General features: G+C 40.1%; 1 protein-coding gene across 1 annotated transcript; it reads left to right on the forward strand.

Annotated features, from left to right (window-relative positions):
- Positions 1-1,854: 1,854 nt before the first annotated feature.
- LOC308698701 (uncharacterized protein) lies at positions 1,855-11,285 on the forward strand (the record flags this gene model as incomplete). The annotated part of the gene is made up of 13 exons (XM_081378962.1): positions 1,855-1,917; positions 2,882-2,956; positions 3,171-3,260; positions 4,090-4,164; positions 4,379-4,468; positions 5,309-5,374; positions 5,589-5,678; positions 6,413-6,518; positions 6,620-6,690; positions 6,778-6,997; positions 8,535-8,679; positions 8,764-8,817; positions 11,009-11,285. The coding sequence occupies 10 exons, from the start codon at positions 1,855-1,857 to the stop codon at positions 6,781-6,783; spliced, it is 732 nt and encodes a 243-aa protein (XP_081235088.1). The 3' UTR covers positions 6,784-6,997; positions 8,535-8,679; positions 8,764-8,817; positions 11,009-11,285.
- Positions 11,286-21,892: the final 10,607 nt, after the last annotated feature.

A 21,892-nucleotide genomic window follows, 5' to 3' on the forward strand; every position in this document is an offset into this window, starting at 1 on the left:
TACCAAGTGTCCCCGAAAGCCTATATCTCTTTAATCAATGCTCAGACCTTCTTAAAAACAAGTCAGAACGTGTGAAATATCACCCTGAACAAGCATGAAAATTTTCAGACAGATCGGACAAAATTTGCCTCTATAACAGTTAAAAAGGTGAAAATGATATGAATTAATGGCATGTTAAGCCAATAAGTGGTATTTTACTGCCCCCTGCTGTTTAAAATAGTCATTTTCTCATATTGGTATTGGTATCAGCCATGGTAAATCATGATAAATGATGGTGTGTGTGTGTGTGTGTGTGTGTGTGTGTGTGTGTGTGTGTGTGTGTGTGTGTGTGTGTGTGTGTGTGTGGTACAAATATAACAAAGGTTTTATTTTCCAACATGAAAACAAACATAACAGAGTGCTAGTGCACAAACAATAACCGACAATGATAATGGATGAGAGGGGAACTTAAATACACAGATCAAGACAAGGACAACAGGTGACGGTTATGATGATGAGGAGCAGGTGATGATGAGGAGGGTGATGAGGAGCAGGTGCAGGTGATGACGACAGATGGTGAATGTGATGAAGACAGAAGGTGAATGTGATGAAGGTGAATGTGACACCAATATCACTGAAACATTTGTGTGTGTGTGTGTGTGTGTGTAGCATTATTGTGTGTAGCATATGTAGCAAGTATGCATTATTGAGTTAACATGGAAACACTGGTTTGCTTTAGTGCAGAAAACTGGTCAAAATCATGAGGTTTAAAGTGAAAGTGAGCCAATAAGTGGTCTTCTACTGCCCTCTGCTGGCCATTCTACTTATTAATTAAATTTTTCCACATGTGCTTGCATTTATACTTGAATACACACTAAAAATCACTTATATAGCAATAACTATTATAACATAATCATATTTTGTCAGTGTTAATCACTTTATTTGCACTGACACTTCAAATAATTGCTAGTAATGTGGTAAATCATGGTAAATCATGGTTAACTATGCTGTGTGTGTGTGTGTGTGTGTGTGTGTGTGTGTGTGTGTAAGCATGCATTGAGTTAACATGGATAAACTGGTTTGCTTTAGTGCAGAAAACTGGTTTAAAGTGAAAGTGAGCCAATAAGTGGTCTTCTACTGCCCTCTGCTGGCCATTCTACTTATTAATGAAATATTTCAACATGTGCTTGCATTCATACTTGAATACACACTAAAAAAATCACTTATATAGCAATAACTATTATAACACAATCATATTTTGTCAGTGTTAACCACTTTATTTGCACTGACACTTCAAAAAATTGCTAGTAATGTGATAAATCAGGCTAGAAACATGGTAAATCAAAGTAAATAATCCTAGATTGTCGTTTATCTCTTGGTAAATAATACTAGAACGTGGTATATCATGGTAAATCATGGTTAACTATGCTGTGTGTGTATGTGTGTGTGTGTGTGTGTGTGTGTGTGTGTGTGTGTGTGTGTGTGTGTGTTGGTATATGTGGTTTACATGGACAACACGCCAGACATTTCACCTGGGCTCCACGGACCTAAGGGTAATACGGGGACTATGCCAAGGTCCTCGTAAATCAAAGAGTGTAACTGCATTTGTTAGTGTCTGAACAACATATATTCTCTTTTTCTTTGAAAGTCCTCATTTACCACTTGACCTGATTTTGAGTGTATCCCAGTGTATAGAACAGCGACCCCACAGCTGGGTTTTATATTGCAGTTTCATACACATTTCTGATACACACGGTGCATTTTGGCGGGCCGTCTTGTGATTGGCTGGTTTGCGCACGTGGGCGGTAACAAGCGGAAGTCGACGGGAAGCTCCGCCCACAGCACATGGCCCAGCTGTCGCTAATTAAATGCCTAATGGACCACACCTCAGAAGTGTCAGCTCGACGTCGTTGGATTTACTGGATTAAATACATACAGGTAATAATTATATTTATAAATATAGCTGCATTTTTGCATTAAGTGTTTCTTATTTGCAAGAAATTGTAACTTGTAACTTACAATTACTGTAAAATGCTATATATTTACCACAATGTTAGCTGAGCTAGCTTGAGTGGCTATCAACATGTCCTGCTCATTAACCCTCAGGCTAAAGAGGTGGAGGACAGCAGGTAGAGATGAGGACAGAAGTAACATTGCCAGCAAGTCAAATTTGGTAGTTTTGTTTTTAAAATGAAAGCTAGCTAGGTTAAGTTGAGCTTGTGGCTACCGCATGGCTTAATGAGCAAGGCGTAGCTAGTTAAAGCCTTAACTTTTATTACAGACATTGTGTTTGTTTTATAGAATTAAATACGTTCTTAGTAGCCCACATTATTTTATTTAAATATGAAGTTGCAGTGACACAGGAAGGCTGTTATATCATTAATATGAGTACTTTCAGGCCATTAAATAAATGTAATGTGTTTATGATGTTCTGTTAGTGTACTAAACCTGTAAGATAAATTAATTGGTACCTAGTAACCAACCACAATGATCAATATACAAAACATGAGGGGCAACAGACCTGACAAGTATCTTGTGCAGTGTGTAAAGTGTTTTATATATATATATATATATATTACAAGTTGTTAACTGTTTTTATCTTCTTGACTTCATTTAACTAACTTTGTGAAATTGTTAGTTCTCATATAAGAAATGCTTTAACCATAGAACATTTCACATACCAAAATACTGTACATTTTCCATCTAGCTTCAGGTGGAACATGATTTTTATAGCTTTTGTTAGCACCACCTAACCAGCACACCATAGATGATACTGACCATTACAGAATGTTAGAACAAAAACAATGAAGTCATCAAATGCTGTGTTCATCAGAGTGTTGTTTTCATAATCCACGGTCTCCTATGTGTATATTATTATTATATTTTTTTTTCCTTTTTACAGGGCCTTGATGATGAAATGGCTCCAAAGATGTGTGGTACCACAAATCCCCCATCCACAACTGATGACACTGAAGAGGTATGTCCTCACAAAAGATAGATTTTTATTAATATCTTGCACTTGATTGTTAATATCAAAGAAGTTGTCAGTGAGTTTTAAAGCAAGGTTTTCCTCTGTCTTTGTCAACAGTAGAATGGTTTCTTTTTTTACTCAGATGTCAAATGTCCTCTATAGTGTCACGCTCCCTGGACTTTCTCTTTATTGTCCTTTGTCTCTGTTTCATCTTCTACAGCTGACCACTGAGAGCAAGTGCACCCATACAGCCGTCAGCCACCCGAATCAGACTAGTCCAGAGCTCAGCCCATGCACCAAGGTTGGAGAGGTAAATTAAATCTCATGTACAACTTATTTGTGGCAAAATGTTAAATCTGCCAACCTATTTCAATATGTGTGTGTGTATGTGTATGTGTGTGTGTGTAGTCGCCTGAGTAGAACGTGCTTTATGTGGACAGTCGCCTGAGTAGAACGTGCTTTATGTGGACAGGCGCCTGAGTAGAACGTGCTTTATGTGGACAATGGAATGGAAGGACATTTGTCTAAACGTGCCTTTTCAAGCTTCAGTCAGTATAATATCTGAGTGTGTGTATCAAACACTGAACCCCACCCAAACATGACTTGGGAGGTCCATGCAGTTTAGAGGGTCCCGTCCCCAGAGGCATCACTTTGGTTTTTAAGAACACTTGGACTGCCTGCATTGGATCTTTATGTTTGTTTAATGTGAATGCTAAGTTGTTTGGTTACATGTAATGGAAAGGCACCCATTCAACAGCACTGACGAAAATTCATGACAAGATGTCATTTAAAAGAATCATAGCAAATCTAAGAACTATAAAAGGACTAACCCCTCACTCCATGTAAAAGCTTAGTCAATTATTCTAGAAGTGCAATCATTCTACGAAGTTGGCTGACAATAGATAAACAACAAAGTAATCAAATGCTGTATTCATCAGTGTAGTTTTCATAGTCTACAGACTGTAGTCATGTGGCCTGTTCAGTGTCAAAGAACCGTTTCAGAGACTACATGTTTTCCACAAAACACTCACTGAAATACAGCCATGATATCTTTTCACTGAATGCTACACAGGGAACATCTTGTCTTCAAGATATTTGTTATAATTTATCTTTTTTTTTTTTTTTTTTCCTTTTTACAGGGCCTTGATGATGAAATGGCCCCAAAGATGTGTGGTACCACAAATCCCCCATCCACAACTGATGACACTGAAGAGGTATGTCCTCACAAAAGATAGATTTTTATTAATATCTTGCTCTTGATTGTTAATATCAAAGAAGTTGTCAGTGAGTTTTAAAGCAAGGTTTTCCTCTGTCTTTGTCAACAGTAGAATGGTTTCTTTTTTTACTCAGATGTCAAATGTCCTCTATAGTGTCACGCTCCCAGGACTTTCTCTTTATTGTCCTTTGTCTCTGTTTCATCTTCTACAGCTGACCACTGAGAGCAAGTGCACCCATACAGCCGTCAGCCACCCGAATCAGACTAGTCCAGAGCTCGGCCCATGCACCAAGGTTGGAGAGGTAAATTAAATCTCATGTACAACTTATTTGTGGCAAAATGTTAAATCTGCCAACCTATTTCAATATGTGTGTGTGTATGTGTATGTGTGTGTGTGTAGTCGCCTGAGTAGAACGTGCTTTATGTGGACAGTCGCCTGAGTAGAACGTGCTTTATGTGGACAGTCGCCTGAGTAGAACGTGCTTTATGTGGACAATGGAATGGAAGGACATTTGTCTAAACATGCTTTTTCAAGCTTCAGTTAGTATAATATCTGAGTGTATCAAACACTGAACCCCACCCAAACATGACTTGGGAGGTCCATACAGTTTAGAGGGTCCCGTCCCCAGAGGCATCACTTTGGTTTTTAAGAACACTTGGACTGCCTGCATTGGATCTGTATGTTGGTTTAATGTGAATGCTAAGTCGTTTGGTTACATGTAATGGAAAGGCACCCTATTAGTTATACTGGGCTACAAGAAGTCAGCTCCTGGCACTGAGGCTAACCACAAATTCCCCATCTACAATTTAAAAATATGAAGAAGGTATATCTTCATATAGGATATGCTTTAAATAAGCTGCATTCAAACATTCAAAGGAAAAAAACAAAAACTCAGATAATATCTACAAGGGCTAAATTCTGCACAAACCTTCAATTTCAATCTCATCCAGTGACTTCCCCTGGATGCTGCAAAGGTTTCCTTTCTCCATTGACAAAAGGAGTTTGGAAATCTTAGCAAGTTGTGTTGTGGGAACTGGTAATCTGTAGAAGTCGAGGTGAACACGAATGTGTTCATCAGAGTAGTTTCCATAGTCCACGGTCTACAATATTTTTGTTATTTTTTTTTTTTTACTTTTTACAGGGCTTTGATGATGAAATGGCTCCAAAGATGTGTGGTACCACATTCACAACTGATGACACTGAAGAGGTATGTCCTCACAAAAGATAGATTTTTATTAATATCTTGCTCTTGATTGTTAATATCAAAGAAGTTGTCAGTGAGTTTTAAAGCAAGGTTTTCCTCTGTCTTTGTCAACAGTAGAATGGTTTCTTTTTTTACTCAGATATCAAATGTCCTCTCTAGTGTCACGCTCCCTGGACTTTCTCTTTATTGTCCTTTGTCTCTGTTTCATCTTCTACAGCTGACCACTGAGAGCAAGTGCACCCATACAGCCGTCAGCCACCCGAATCAGACTAGTCCAGAGCTCGGCCCATGCACCAAGGTTGGAGAGGTAAATTAAATCTCATGTACAACTTATTTGTGGCAAAATGTTAAATCTGCCAACCTATTTCAATATGTGTGTGTGTGTAGTCGCCTGAGTAGAACATGCTTTATGTGGACAGGCGCCTGAGTAGAACGTGCTTTATGTGGACAATGGAATGGAAGGACATTTGTCTAAACATGCCTTTTCAAGCTTCAGTCAGTATAATATCTGAGTGTGTCAAACACTGAACCCCACCCAAACATGACTTGGGAGGTCCATGCAGTTTAGAGGGTCCCGTCCCCAGAGGCATCACTTTGGTTTTTAAGAACACTTGGACTGCCTGCATTGGATCTGTATGTTGGTTTAATGTGAATGCTAAGTCGTTTGGTTACATGTAATGGAAAGGCACCCTATTAGTTATACTGGGCTACAAGAAGTCAGCTCCTGGCACTGAGGCTAACCACAAATTCCCCATCTACAATTTAAAAATATGAAGAAGGTATATCTTCATATAGGATATGCTTTAAATAAGCTGCATATAAATAAGATACGCTATAAATAACAAAATACAATGCAATAAAAGGGTAATCATATGTATCAGGTAAATTAAATGTCACATTGGTATTGAATTTAAAATTATTAGATATCGACATGTAAATATGAAATATATTTCTGTCCAAACTATGTGGCGTAAATATGAAATATCTTTGTCCAAACTATGTGGCATAAGTAAATACTACAATAATTTTTTTTGCCAACAGTGTCAAAAACACTGCCTTGTGTGCGCAACAGTATCCTCCTTGGACAAGTGTGTTCGTTGTGTGGGACCCGTATCTTCCTTCAAGTGGCTTGGCTATCAATGCACAGGTTAGATATTTAGTGAATTAGTATAGAGTGTATATGTGTTGTGCTCTAACCACTTAAATAGACCTGCAGTGTTAACATTGTTTTACTCAAATGTGTTCCAGTTTGTTCAGGGGTCTGGCATAAATCCTGCCTCAAGCAAATTAAAAGAGATGACTTTAACAGCACAGCACAGGTGAGTATCTACTAAGTGAGTGTTGAACTTGAACTGTCTATAAGATTCAATCACCATGTCAAATAATTTGCTTTCTCACCAATTCAGGCGTAGCAGTCTCCTAAGGCTTCTGATGATGAACTGCTGTCAGATCAGGACAAAATTCCACATCCAGCATTGGACGAAATATCATCTGATGATGCTGAGGACATGTCTGACAAGGAATACATACCTGATTCGGAGTCAGAATATTCTTTGTCATTACTTGCCAGTAAAGGAAACCTTTGCAGCATCCAGGGGAAGTCACTGGATGAGATTGAAATTGAAGGTATGTACAGAAATTAGCCCTTGTAGATATTATCTGAGTTTTTGTTTTTTTTAGATAAACATCTAGGCTTGGCGTTGTCAGCATCCCTTTCCAAGAAAAAAAAAAAATCACCTTTCATGTCCAAGTATGAGTCGAGGACTACTATTCAGAAATATAAACTTAAGTCTACAGTATGGCTGGACAGTAATTCAAAATTATGTTTGTGTAGGTGCAGTCGAATTACTTTAAATATTAACCTAATATCATATTGTGTAATCATTTATCTTATGTGCTCATGGACCACCTTAAACATAAACGCAGGTATAATAGCTCAAAACTACTACTTTGCAAAAAGTGGCAAGTACAAAACCAAGTACTTTCTTTTCCTTATTTTATGTGGCTATTTCAACCACATATTTTTATGTCCAGCTATTTATGAGAGTTTTACCAGAGCTGTAAACTATTTGAGTAAATGTAATTAGAAATGTAATTTTGGCTACTTTGTAGTTGTACTGAGTATCAAAGATATTAGCTACTTTTACTCTACTTGACTACATGAAGTTTAGTCAAGTACTTTTACTCTACTTGACTTTTGAAGAAGTAAATGAACTTTTTACTCCAATACATTTGTGATGAGTAATGCAATTACAAATTACATTTTGCATGGCACCTAACTTTTCTTTATTGCAAAAACAAACTGCTGCAGAAAGTGATATTTCCATCTAAGTGGCATTGACTGAACTATATCTTGTGAGTTTTGCCCTTACTCACCCAAACTTGTCAACAAGTCTACTTTACGTGAATGCGAGTGCATTAGTAGGTGCTAAATCGCAGACGGTTGATTTAGATGAAGTCAGGACTGCAGCCAGTGATGAGTCTGAAACCAGCACATCCAGTGCAATTAGACTTTGACTATTTAATTTTACTTAACAATTTTTTTTTATCCACATTATTGACAAGGCCTTTTTGAAGGATATTGGTTTGCGTGTGGCCTTTTTGTGCACTTGAGCTTAACTGAGACTTGAGAGTTTGTAAACGCTTAAATAGATAGTTCACCCAAAAATGAAAATTGTCATCATTTACTCACCATCAAGTTGTTACAAACTTCTTTGTTCTGCTGTACTAGTCATTGGCTGGCAAAATCTGCTTGGTTACAAAATATCTATCTTTGTGTACCGCAGAACAAAGAAATGTATACAGGTTTGGGGTTGAGGTTGACTACATTTTTGGGTGAACAATCCCTTTAAGAGGCTGTTGTGTCGACCCTGATTTATTAGACTATTGAGGTGTTCAGTTTTATTTAGATTTTAGAAAATAAACATGACTTCTCATTTTACAAATCAATTGTTTCTTATTTTCACCTGCATGTCTCAGGTGTCAAGGACTAGTGCATCTTTGAGCCTAGATTTAGTATAATACTAAAGTATTGTTAATCACTTTTACTCGTATTGGTGACTGGTAATCGAGTAATTTATGCTGCAAGGTATCTGTCTTTTTACTCAAGTATGGTTTTCAAGTACTCTTTCCACCTCTGAGTTTGACTAATGCCATTTTCCAGATGAGATTGCGTTAAGTGATGCTGAAGACTGGGAGTGAATCTGATGACAGCAACACAGATCTCACCGCATCAGAGCTTGGAACTGTGGAGCCTATGGATATTGACTCTACAACCACAGAGCAAGACCATGACATGGGAGACTTTGGTATGTTAATTCAATTCATAGTCTCTGCTGATAAAATGTATTTTTTCCTGTGACAAAAGTAACTTGTTAAATTGTTTTCAACAGGATCAGTGTAATTTGTGTCGTCCACAGTAAGTGAGAGTGTACCTCCCTCTGAAGGTAAGATTCAGTTTCAAGAGGTTTATTGTCTATGCACAGAAGAAACACAGTGGTTTATACCCTACAATGAAATTCTTACTTTGCCCAACTCCCTTAAAGGGATACTCCACCGTCTTTTCATATTACACTGTTATTCCCTTAACTAAGTTGAGTTGATGCATACCTCTCTCGTCTCAGTGCGTGCACTCAATCGCTCTGGCGCGCGGCGACGGTTTGATAGCACTTAGCTTAGCCCAGTTCATTCATTAGGGACCAAACAGAAATGAAGCTAGAAGCGACCAAACACCTCCAAGTTTTCCCTATTTAAATACAGTTACACGACCAAGTATGGTGACACAAAATAAAACGTGGCGCTTTTCTAAGCGGGTAAAAAGGATAACTATAGTGTATGGCGGAATAGCACTGGGAGCACTTCGGCTCGCGCAGTAAAAAGTCACGTTGGTTCTAATGACAGAAGTGAGAGGGAGAGGATTTTTCAAGCGTGACTTTTTACTGCGCTGAGTCGAAGTGCTCCCGAGTCCCAAGTAGAGATGCACGGATGGGCTATTATTTCATCCGCAACCGCATCGCAAAACTCATCATCCGTCCGCCATCCATCCGCACCAACTTTTTTGACCAATTTTCAAAACCGCACCCACCCGCCATCCGCTGATTGGGCAATGCAATTTAAAAAAAAGACAAACCATCAATTTAATATATATATATATATATATATATAAGGATGCATTTATAGCGTTTTGGGGGAAAAAATGGATGGATGACCTTCTATTGCCTTTGTTTTTAATTCTCCTTTTTTGAGTTTGTCACGCAAAGTTACCTCCTTCGCCGGCGTTGCCATCTCTGATAATAACAAGCAGTCTGCATAGACTCGACTAGGCCATATTACTGCGTAATGAAAATTTGACTTTTAAAGTGTGCTCATTTTTTTTTTTTTTTTTTTTTTTTTTTTTGGATGTAGGTATAGTTAGATAGCAATATTTACATATATTTTTCATTTGATTGGTTCAACCGCCCGCCACCCGCCCAAATTTAATTAAAATATTATTTTTCGTCACGTCATCCGCCCGATCCGCGGCTGTAACCGCCAACCGCGCATCTCTAGTCCCAAGTGCTATGTCGCCATACATCATAGTTATCCTTTTTACCCGCTTAAAGTGCCACGTTTTAATTTGTGTCACCATACTTGGTTGTGTAACTACTCGACTAACTGTATTTAAATAGGGAAAACTTGGAGGTGTTTGGTCGCTTCTAGCTTCATTTCTGTTTCGTCGCTAATGAATGAACTGGGCTAAGCTAAGTGCTATCCAAGTTCAGCCGCGCGCCAGAGCGATTGAGTGCACGCACTGAGACGAGAGAGGTATGCATCAACTCGTCTTAGTTAAGGGAATAACAGTTTAATATGAAAAAACGGTGAAGTATCCCTTTAACAGAAGGATTATTATGCACGTCTTTGTGATGTTTTCAACTATCAAAATGCAAGAGTAATCTTAAAGAAAGAGATATAAATAAATAGCCCTAAATTTAACTGTACTGCATTTGTACAAAACATCTTGTCTGCAAGAGAACATATACACTTACTTTATTATCAGGAAATGTATACTGAATTTGAGATAAAAGTTACCTCCTTCTCTTCACATGTTCTCTTGATTGCCCATGAGTACGTTCTATTAATTCTCTTTTTAGCAAGTTGGTTAAAAGACTAAAAATGAATTGGTCTGAATGACTGAGTCACAACATGCCACAAAATCTGGAAGATTAAGAGGTTAAAAGTAGTATTAAGCTGCTTATGTACAGTTTCAATATCAAGACTAAACTTTCAGACCAAGTTCCAACACTATTTAGCTAACCTTATGAAATCAGATTTAAACTGAGAATCAGACCTTAAGACATGTTACTGATTGTAGTATTACTTACTGCAATTAATTCAAATAGCAAAAGGTTTGGCCACATAAATAGATGAACAGCAAAGACATTCTAATATTACACTCCATATTGTCCACACTCTAGTGGGTTAATAAAGTTGGTGAAATCACATCGAGTGAGCAACCAACTGATACCCAGAGTGAATTAAGAAAAGTAAACTGCAATTTCTTGTCAACTGTGGCATTAACTGAACTCATGTTTTGATGGCTTCAACTGGACAACACATTTTGTTTGAGATATATTCTTTTTTTGTTTGCCTATCTTCCAGGGAATTATGCTGATGAGGAACATGGATCCAGAAGAGTGGCGAAGAAAGTATGGTCTAAGGCTGAGGTCGCCGCAGTAATGCGACACTACAAAGGTCATATAAGCAGGGGAAAACTGGCCACCAAAACTGGTGGTAGACCCCGTGTTAGCACAAAGAACAGTGCAAAATATAAGGGACTTTGTACAAAATAGAGGAATAGCTGCAAAGAGGCAGTCAGAAAAAAAAAGATTTAAATACACTGACTATTGTGGTGGTGTTTCTATGTTTGTGTTAAAGGAACACTTCGACCTTTTGGGACTTTAGCTTATTCACCGTATCCCCCAGAGTTAGATAAGTCCACACACACCCTTTTCATCTCCGTGTGTGCCGTAACTCTGTCTGACGCACCCACCGCTAGCCTAGCTTAGCACAAACACTCGAGATAAACGGCTCCAGCTACCATACTGCTCCCAATAAGTGACAAAATAACGCCAACATTCTGCTATTTACATGTTGTGATTTGTATAGTCACGGTGTGTATGAATAACAAGGTCACATGAGACACAGCCGTCTTCTAACCGTATACATACTGGGAACTAAATTCTCATAGATTTTACTATATAGAAGGCGAAGCACTGCTGGCAGGAGTGATTAGCGCAACCCTCTGAGCGAACTCTCTGCTCCTCACCACGGGCTTCTCAGGTCCTGCGAGAAAATCCCTCCGCCCAAGTAGCAGTGCTTCGTCTTCTGAGAATTTAGTTCCCAGTATGTATATGGTTAGAAGATGTCCATGTCTCATGTGACCTTGTTATTTGTACATGCTGTGACTATACAAATAACAACATGTAAATAGGAAAATGTTGGCGTTATTTTGTCTCTTATTGGGAGCAGTATGCTAGCTGGAGCCGTTTACCTCCAGTCTTTGTGCTAAGCTAGGCTAGCGGTGGGTGCGTCAGACAGAGTTACAGCACGCATGGAGATGAGAAGGGTGTGTGTGGACTTAACTAACTCTGGGGGATACGGCTAATAAGCTAAAGTCCCAAAAGTCCAAAGTTCCTTTAATGTTTTAAATAGAGGCCATCACAAAAGCAAACTGTTAAACAGTTTTTAGTTTTTTTATATTTTATTTATTTTTTTGTTATAAGCAACCATGGGTATTTTGAAGTTGGGTAAGAATAACTTATTTGACCTTTTTTTTTGTTGCCTATGGCTTGCTCAGTTGGGGATACTTCATTTAATTTAATTAATCAATCAACAATTCTATTGATCAGCATTACCAAACGTGGACGTTTTACACTAGAAACAAACATTGATGTATTATTTTAATTGAATACTGTGAAGCTGCTTTGATACAATCTGTATTGTGAAAAGTGCTATATAAATAAAGTTGACTTGACTTTTTTGCTCAATTCTCATTGTCATGGCACTGGTGTTGTGTGACAATCTATTGTTTAGCTCTTACAGGCTGTTATCTGGCTGTTAGCCATTGTCACCAACTAACAATGGTGATGTTAGAGTTGTGCAATAAAATAATAATTCAAGTCCCATTAATGCTTGGTGGTGTCAGGTTAATGTGTATTTGTGTTAGTGTATTTATGTTAATGAGCAAGTGACGTCATTGTCCCTTTAAAGTCCCATTAATGCTTGGTGGTGTCAGGTTAATGTGTATGTGTATTTATGTTAATGAGGAAGTGACGTCATTGTCCCTTTAAAGTCCCATTAATGCTTGGTGGTGTCAGGTTAATGTGTATGTGTATTTATGTTAATGAGGAAGTGACGTCATTGTCCCTTTAAAGTCCCAATTATGTTTGTTTTGGTCCTTATAAGTCACATATTTTTCAAAATGAGAACTGTCTCTATAAACCACAATAGTTTTAGGGTGGTGTGTATCACGCTCTGAAGGGTGTATCTGAAGTCTAAAGTGTCCTGAATTTTTTTCAAATTTTTTTGAGTGTTTTAATCGAACTCTCATAGCTCTAGGACCTCAGGAAAGGGTAGTCCATCTAAACCACCACCGGGCCTGTTTGGAGAAAAAGTCTGGCTAATCCACATAAACCAGTATGTGTGTGTGTGTGTGTGTGTGTGTGTGTGTGTGTGTGTGTGTGTTTGTGTGTGTGTGTGTGTGTGTGTGTGTGTGTGTGTGTGTGTGTGTGTAAGCATGCATTGAGTTAACATGGAAAAACTGGTTTGCTTTAGTGCAGAAAACTGGTTTAAAGTGAAAGTGAGCCAATAAGTGGTCTTCTACTGCCCTCTGCTGGCCATTCTACTTAATAATGAAATATTTTACATGTGCTTTTGCATTCATACTTGGACACACACTAAAAATCACGTATATAACTAACTATTATAACACAATAATATTTTGTCAGTGTTCATCACCTCATTTGCACTGACACTTCACATATTTGCTAGTAATGTGGTTAATCATGCTAGAAACATTGTAAATCATAGTAAATAATACTGAAATGAGGTGTATCAAGGTAAATCATGCTAGAATCCTAATAAATCATTCTGGAACATGGTATATGATAGTAAATCATGCTAGAATCATATTAAATAATTCTAGAATGTGGCAAATCGTTGTGGGAGGAGCCTATTTTACTCAAATGGCTATAACTCAAGAAGTAAATGAGATATCTTCACCAAACTCAGTACACATGTGTATGGGTTCAATTTGAGGTCACAGTAAACAATTATATGGAGATCGGAGCATAGGTGGCGCTATAACTGTTAAAAAGCTTTAAAACCATATATATCCCATGGCAAATTGCCTGTATTGGCTGTAAATGGTCTTTTCCATCTATTATGTCAGTGGTTACATGCTTGCTAAATAAATCTTAATAACTTTTGATGCTTTTGTGCTTAAATGCCTTAAAGGCCTTAACTGCTTGAACCCCGATAAATGCTGCTTGCAGCTTTAATTAGGGGTTCAAGCACGAAGTGCTGAAACCCTATTGTAATTGTACTGATTTTTATTATTATTATTATTATTATTATTATTATTATTATTATTTTTCTTCTGCCGTAAAACTCATCGTGCAGCCCAAACCGTAAGAGCTGGAGCTTTGAAACTTTGCCAGATGGTAGTACAAAAATCGAGGAGAGGTTCAGAGAATATGACCCCAATTGGCCCATAGGTGGCGCTATAGCAACCAAAAGCGCGAAACTGCTCATAACTCCTAGACCGTATGACGTAGACTCAAGTGTCTTATATCACTGGAAAGCTGGAAACCTGAAGGTCAAAACGTATATCTCCGATTTCATTTCCTGTATGCAAATTGTCCGCCATTTTGAATTTAGTTAAAAACCTACTTTTGCGAACTAGTCCTAGGTTTTTTGTCCAATTGGATCCAAAACAGTGCAGAAATGTTCTCTGGAGTCTGAATATCAATAATTATCGAAAAAAAGTCGAAATTTCGATTCCTGATCGCCGGGGGGTGATAAATTAATGTTGTGGGAGGAGCCTATTTTACTAAAATGGCTATAACTCGAGAATGAAATTAGATATCTTCACCAAACTTGGTGCACATGTGTATGAGTTCAATCTGGGGTCACAGTAAAAAAATCGCGACGATTGATTACTAGGTGGCGCTATAACATGAAAAAAACATGAAAACGGCTATGACCACGTGACCGTTAGTCCGATTGACTTGAAAATTGGTATGCAGTGTCTTGGTCCAAGGTACCATGTATGTCTATGAGGACATTGGCGTATCTCGAAAAACATGGCCGCCATCGACCAATGAAATTTGAGCACCTATTAGACAAGGTTAACGGAGGCCGATCGGAACGAAACTCGATGGGCATGTTCGACTCATGGCCCTAGAGGTCTCTAAGAGTTTTGAAAGAAATCGGCCACTAGTTGGCGCTAACGAGTTTTATGGCTCTGTAATCACGTGGTGTTACACTTATCGTCACAAAATGCATATCATCTGATAGATCTGCTCATGCTGAACAACTTTGCCTCAAGAACTAATGCTGTCAATTAAACCGTTTATTAAATATTCGTAATTATGTTAAAAACCTACTTTTGCAAACTAGTCCTAGGTTTTTCGCCCGATCGAAACCAGACCAGTCTAGGACAATTCTCTGGACACTCTAGATCAATAATTATCAAAAAAAAGTTGAACTTTTGCATGTAGATGGCTGTAATAGGGTCATTTAGAAAAGGGGCATGGCAAAAAAACACTAAAAAGCCTATAAATCCTAAATGAAAACTCAGAACTTCACAAAAATTGGTGAGCATATGTGACATAACATCATTAACAAGCATGCCAATTTTTATGGAGATCGGACCATAGGTGGCGCTATAACTGCTAAAAAGCTTTAAAACCATATATTTCCTATGGTATTTCCTGTAAATGGTCTTTTCCATCTATTATGTCAGTAGTTACATGCTTGCTAAATAAAACTTAATCACTTTTGATGCTTTTGTGCTTAAAGGCCTTAACTGCTTGAACCCCGATAAATGCTGCTTGCAGCTTTAATTATTATTATTCTTCCCTAAAACGCATCGTGCAGCCAAAACCGTAAGGCCTAGAGACGTGATACTTGGTCAAATGGTAGTAGTTTTGCTCGCTACTCAGATACACGGACTTAGCCAAATCGGCCCATAGGTGGCGCTACAGCGACCAAAAGCGCGAAACTGCTCAGAACTCCTAGACCGTATGTCGTAGACTCAAGTGTCTTATATCATTGGAAAGCTGGATGCCTGACGAACAAAACGTATATCTCCGATTTCATTTCCGCCATGATAGATTTTCCGCCATTTTGAATTTTGCCAAAAACCTACTTTTGCGAACTAGTCCTAGGTTTTTCGCCCGATCGGAACCAAACCAGTACAGAAATGTTCTCTGGAGTCTGAATATCAATAATTATCGAAAAAAAGTTGAAATTTCGATTCACGGACGCTAAGGGGCGCCAAAACGTACGTTGTGGGAGGGGCCTATTTTACTAAAATGGCTATAACTCCAGAAGTAAATGAGGTATCTTCACCAAACTCGGTTAACATGTGTAAGAGGTCAATCTGAGGTCACAGTAAAAAAATTGCGGCGATTGGCCACATGGTGGCGCTATAACATGAAAAAACATAAAACAGGCTTTAACCACCTGACCGTTAGTCCGATTGACTTGAAAATTGGTATGCAGTGTCTTGGCCCAAGGTGTCATGTATGTCTATGAGGACATTGGTGTATCTCGAAAAACATGGCCGCCATCGGCCAATGAAGTTTGAGCACCTATTAGACAAGGTTAACGGAGGCCGATCGGAACGAAACTCGATGGGCATGTTCAACTCATAGCCCTAGAGGTCTGTAAGAATTTTGAAAGAAATCAGCCACTAGTTGGCGCTAACGAGTTTTACGGCTCTGTAATCACGTGGTGTTACACTTATTGTCACAAACTGCATATCATTTGATAGATCTGCTCATGCTGAACAACATTGCCTCAAGAACCATTGCTGTCAATCAAATCGTTCATTAATTATTCGCGAATATGTTAAAAACCTACTTTTACGAACTAGTCCCTGGTTTTTCGCCCGATCGGAACCAGACCAGTCTAGGACAATTCTCTGGACTCTCCTGATCAATAATTATCGAAAAAAAGTTGAACTTTTGAATTTTTCGTATGGCTATAATTGGGTCATAAAGAAAATGGGCGTGGCAAAATGCACTCAAAAGCTTATAAATCCTAAACGAAAACTCAGAACTTCACGAAAATTGGTGAGCATATGTGCCATAATATTCTAAACAAGCATGCCAAATTTCATGTTGATCGGACCATAGGTGGCGCTATAACTGTTAAAAAGGTTTGAAAACCATATATTTCCTATGGTAAATTGCCTGTATTGGCTGTAAATGGACTTTTCCATCTATTATTTCAGTGGTTAAAAGCTTTCTAAATAAAACTTAATGTCTTAAATGCTTATGTGCTTAAAGGCCTTAAATGCTTGAACCCCGATAAATGCTGCTTGCAGCTTTAATTAGGGGTTCAAGCACTTCAGTGCTGAACACCTATTGTAATTTTTAATTTTCCCATGATGCAACATTCAGACATAAAACTGATCGGGCAGACCAAACCGTAAGTCGTGGAGACTTGAAACTTTGGGGGCTGATAGTACTCACACCGCCTACAGCGTCACCAAGGCCCGCCCCGATCGGCCTGACGGGGGCGCTACAGCGGGCAAAAGTACGAAACGGCTCATAACTCATCAACCGTGAGGCATAGGCTCAAGTGTCTTATATCGCTGGAATCCTTGGCTCGAGGCGGACCAGATGCATGCCTCGGATTTGCTCGGCACCCTGGGAAAATTTTAGGGTATTTGGGGTTTTTCCAAAAACCTACTTTCGCGAACTAGTCCTAGGTTTTTGGCCCGACCGGAACCAAACCAGTGCGGCAAGATTCTCTGGAGTCTGATTGTCAATAATTATCAAAAAAAAGTGTAAATTTCGCTTCACGGTCCCTAAGGGCCGCCAAAATGTTCGAAGTGGGAGGAGCCCATTTTGCTTAATTGGCTATAACTCGTGAACGGAACGAGATTTTTGCACCAAACTCAGCACACGCATGTACGAGCTCATTCTGTGGTCACGTGAAAAAGGGCGCAGCGACTGGCCACTTGGTGGCGCTATAACTGTTAAAAGGGTGTCAAAATGATGTATTTCTATGGAAAAAACACATGAAATGGCTGAAAGCGGCCATCTTGCTGTCTGATTTGCATACAAGCTCACAAAATCGGGCATGCGCATGCGTCACGTGATCCTGAAGAAGCTTGAAAACTTTCATGGACGTCGGGCCATTGGTGGCGCTTTAACTGTCATAAAGGTGAGAAGGCCTCTGTATTACCCTATGCAAAATGACATTTAAATGACTGAAAAATGGGGGGAAAAGAGCAGAGCTTCACCAAATTAGCTGAGCACATGCGCCATAATATTCTAAAGAAGCGTGCAAACTTTTATGGAGATCGGGCCATCAGTGGGGGTGTCACAGTTTAAAAGGTAAAAAAAAAATGCACCACATTTCCATGATAAATGAGCTAAAAGGGCAACAAACGTTCTTTTTCCTCTCCGAGGCACATGTTAGAAGGCTGGATAAAGTTTTTGGAACGCAGCAGCGCAGACGGCAAGCGCCTAGACCCTATAGTTTTTTTTTTAGAGGCCTTTTTGTGGCCCTTTTTTAGCCACTTATTAGGGGTTCAAGCACTTCAGTGCTGAACACCTATTGTAATTGTTAATTTTCCCATGATGCAACATTCAGACATAAAACTGATCGGGCAGACCAAACCGTAAGTCGTGGAGACTTGAAACTTTGGGGGCTGATAGTACTCACACCGCCTACAGCGTCACCAAGGCCCGCCCCGATCGGCCTGACGGGGGCGCTACAGCGGGCAAAAGTACGAAACGGCTCATAACTCATCAACCGTGAGGCGTAGGCTCAAGTGTCTTATATCGCTGGAATCCTTGGCTCGAGGCGGACCAGATGCATGCCTCGGATTTGCTCGGCACCCTGGGAAAATTGTAGGGTATTTGGGGTTTTTCCAAAAACCTACTTTCGCGAACTAGTCCTAGGTTTTTGGCCCGACCGGAACCAAACCAGTGCGGCAAGATTCTCTGGAGTCTGATTGTCAATAATTATCAAAAAAAAGTGTAAATTTCGCTTCACGGTCCCTAAGGGCCGCCAAAATGTTCGAAGTGGGAGGAGCCCATTTTGCTTAATTGGCTATAACTCGTGAACGGAACGAGATTTTTGCACCAAACTCAGCACACGCATGTACGAGCTCATTCTGTGGTCACGTGAAAAAGGGCGCAGCGACTGGCCACTTGGTGGCGCTATAACTGTTAAAAGGGTGTCAAAATGATGTATTTCTATGGAAAAAACACATGAAATGGCTGAAAGCGGCCATCTTGCTGTCTGATTTGCATACAAGCTCACAAAATCGGGCATGCGCATGCGTCACGTGATCCTGAAGAAGCTTGAAAACTTTCATGGACGTCGGGCCATTGGTGGCGCTTTAACTGTCATAAAGGTGAGAAGGCCTCTGTATTACCCTATGCAAAATGACATTTAAATGACTGAAAAATGGGGGGAAAAGAGCAGAGCTTCACCAAATTAGCTGAGCACATGCGCCATAATATTCTAAAGAAGCGTGCAAACTTTTATGGAGATCGGGCCATCAGTGGGGGTGTCACAGTTTAAAAGGTAAAAAAAAAAATGCACCACATTTCCATGATAAATGAGCTAAAAGGGCAACAAACGTTCTTTTTCCTCTCCGAGGCACATGTTAGAAGGCTGGATAAAGTTTTTGGAACGCAGCAGCGCAGACGGCAAGCGCCTAGACCCTATAGTTTTTTTTTAGAGGCCTTTTTGTGGCCCTTTTTTAGCCACTTATTAGGGGTTCAAGCACTTCAGTGCTGAACACCTATTGTAATTGTTAATTTTCCCATGATGCAACATTCAGACATAAAACTGATCGGGCAGACCAAACCGTAAGTCGTGGAGACTTGAAACTTTGGGGGCTGATAGTACTCACACCGCCTACAGCGTCACCAAGGCCCGCCCCGATCGGCCTGACGGGGGCGCTACAGCGGGCAAAAGTACGAAACGGCTCATAACTCATCAACCGTGAGGCGTAGGCTCAAGTGTCTTATATCGCTGGAATCCTTGGCTCGAGGCGGACCAGATGCATGCCTCGGATTTGCTCGGCACCCTGGGAAAATTTTAGGGTATTTGGGGTTTTTCCAAAAACCTACTTTCGCGAACTAGTCCTAGGTTTTTGGCCCGACCGGAACCAAACCAGTGCGGCAAGATTCTCTGGAGTCTGATTGTCAATAATTATCAAAAAAAAGTGTAAATTTCGCTTCACGGTCCCTAAGGGCCGCCAAAATGTTCGAAGTGGGAGGAGCCCATTTTGCTTAATTGGCTATAACTCGTGAACGGAACGAGATTTTTGCACCAAACTCAGCACACGCATGTACGAGCTCATTCTGTGGTCACGTGAAAAAGGGCGCAGCGACTGGCCACTTGGTGGCGCTATAACTGTTAAAAGGGTGTCAAAATGATGTATTTCTATGGAAAAAACACATGAAATGGCTGAAAGCGGCCATCTTGCTGTCTGATTTGCATACAAGCTCACAAAATCGGGCATGCGCATGCGTCACGTGATCCTGAAGAAGCTTGAAAACTTTCATGGACGTCGGGCCATTGGTGGCGCTTTAACTGTCATAAAGGTGAGAAGGCCTCTGTATTACCCTATGCAAAATGACATTTAAATGACTGAAAAATGGGGGGAAAAGAGCAGAGCTTCACCAAATTAGCTGAGCACATGCGCCATATTATTCTAAAGAAGCGTGCAAACTTTTATGGAGATCGGGCCATCAGTGGGGGTGTCACAGTTTAAAAGGTAAAAAAAAAAAATGCACCACATTTCCATGATAAATGAGCTAAAAGGGCAACAAACGTTCTTTTTCCTCTCCGAGGCACATGTTAGAAGGCTGGATAAAGTTTTTGGAACGCAGCAGCGCAGACGGCAAGCGCCTAGACCCTATAGTTTTTTTTTTAGAGGCCTTTTTGTGGCCCTTTTTTAGCCACTTATTAGGGGTTCAAGCACTTCAGTGCTGAACACCTATTGTAATTGTTAATTTTCCCATGATGCAACATTCAGACATAAAACTGATCGGGCAGACCAAACCGTAAGTCGTGGAGACTTGAAACTTTGGGGGCTGATAGTACTCACACCGCCTACAGCGTCACCAAGGCCCGCCCCGATCGGCCTGACGGGGGCGCTACAGCGGGCAAAAGTACGAAACGGCTCATAACTCATCAACCGTGAGGCGTAGGCTCAAGTGTCTTATATCGCTGGAATCCTTGGCTCGAGGCGGACCAGATGCATGCCTCGGATTTGCTCGTCACCCTGGGAAAATTTTAGGGTATTTGGGGTTTTTCCAAAAACCTACTTTCGCGAACTAGTCCTAGGTTTTTGGCCCGACCGGAACCAAACCAGTGCGGCAAGATTCTCTGGAGTCTGATTGTCAATAATTATCAAAAAAAAGTGTAAATTTCGCTTCACGGTCCCTAAGGGCCGCCAAAATGTTCGAAGTGGGAGGAGCCCATTTTGCTTAATTGGCTATAACTCGTGAACGGAACGAGATTTTTGCACCAAACTCAGCACACGCATGTACGAGCTCATTCTGTGGTCACGTGAAAAAGGGCGCAGCGACTGGCCACTTGGTGGCGCTATAACTGTTAAAAGGGTGTCAAAATGATGTATTTCTATGGAAAAAACACATGAAATGGCTGAAAGCGGCCATCTTGCTGTCTGATTTGCATACAAGCTCACAAAATCGGGCATGCGCATGCGTCACGTGATCCTGAAGAAGCTTGAAAACTTTCATGGACGTCGGGCCATTGGTGGCGCTTTAACTGTCATAAAGGTGAGAAGGCCTCTGTATTACCCTATGCAAAATGACATTTAAATGACTGAAAAATGGGGGGAAAAGAGCAGAGCTTCACCAAATTAGCTGAGCACATGCGCCATATTATTCTAAAGAAGCGTGCAAACTTTTATGGAGATCGGGCCATCAGTGGGGGTGTCACAGTTTAAAAGGTAAAAAAAAAAATGCACCACATTTCCATGATAAATGAGCTAAAAGGGCAACAAACGTTCTTTTTCCTCTCCGAGGCACATGTTAGAAGGCTGGATAAAGTTTTTGGAACGCAGCAGCGCAGACGGCAAGCGCCTAGACCCTATAGTTTTTTTTTTAGAGGCCTTTTTGTGGCCCTTTTTTAGCCACTTATTAGGGGTTCAAGCACTTCAGTGCTGAACACCTATTGTAATTGTTAATTTTCCCATGATGCAACATTCAGACATAAAACTGATCGGGCAGACCAAACCGTAAGTCGTGGAGACTTGAA

Source organism: Scardinius erythrophthalmus (assembly GCF_964197995.2).
Source record: "Scardinius erythrophthalmus genome assembly, chromosome: 11".
Taxonomy (NCBI): Eukaryota; Metazoa; Chordata; class Actinopteri; order Cypriniformes; family Leuciscidae; genus Scardinius; species Scardinius erythrophthalmus.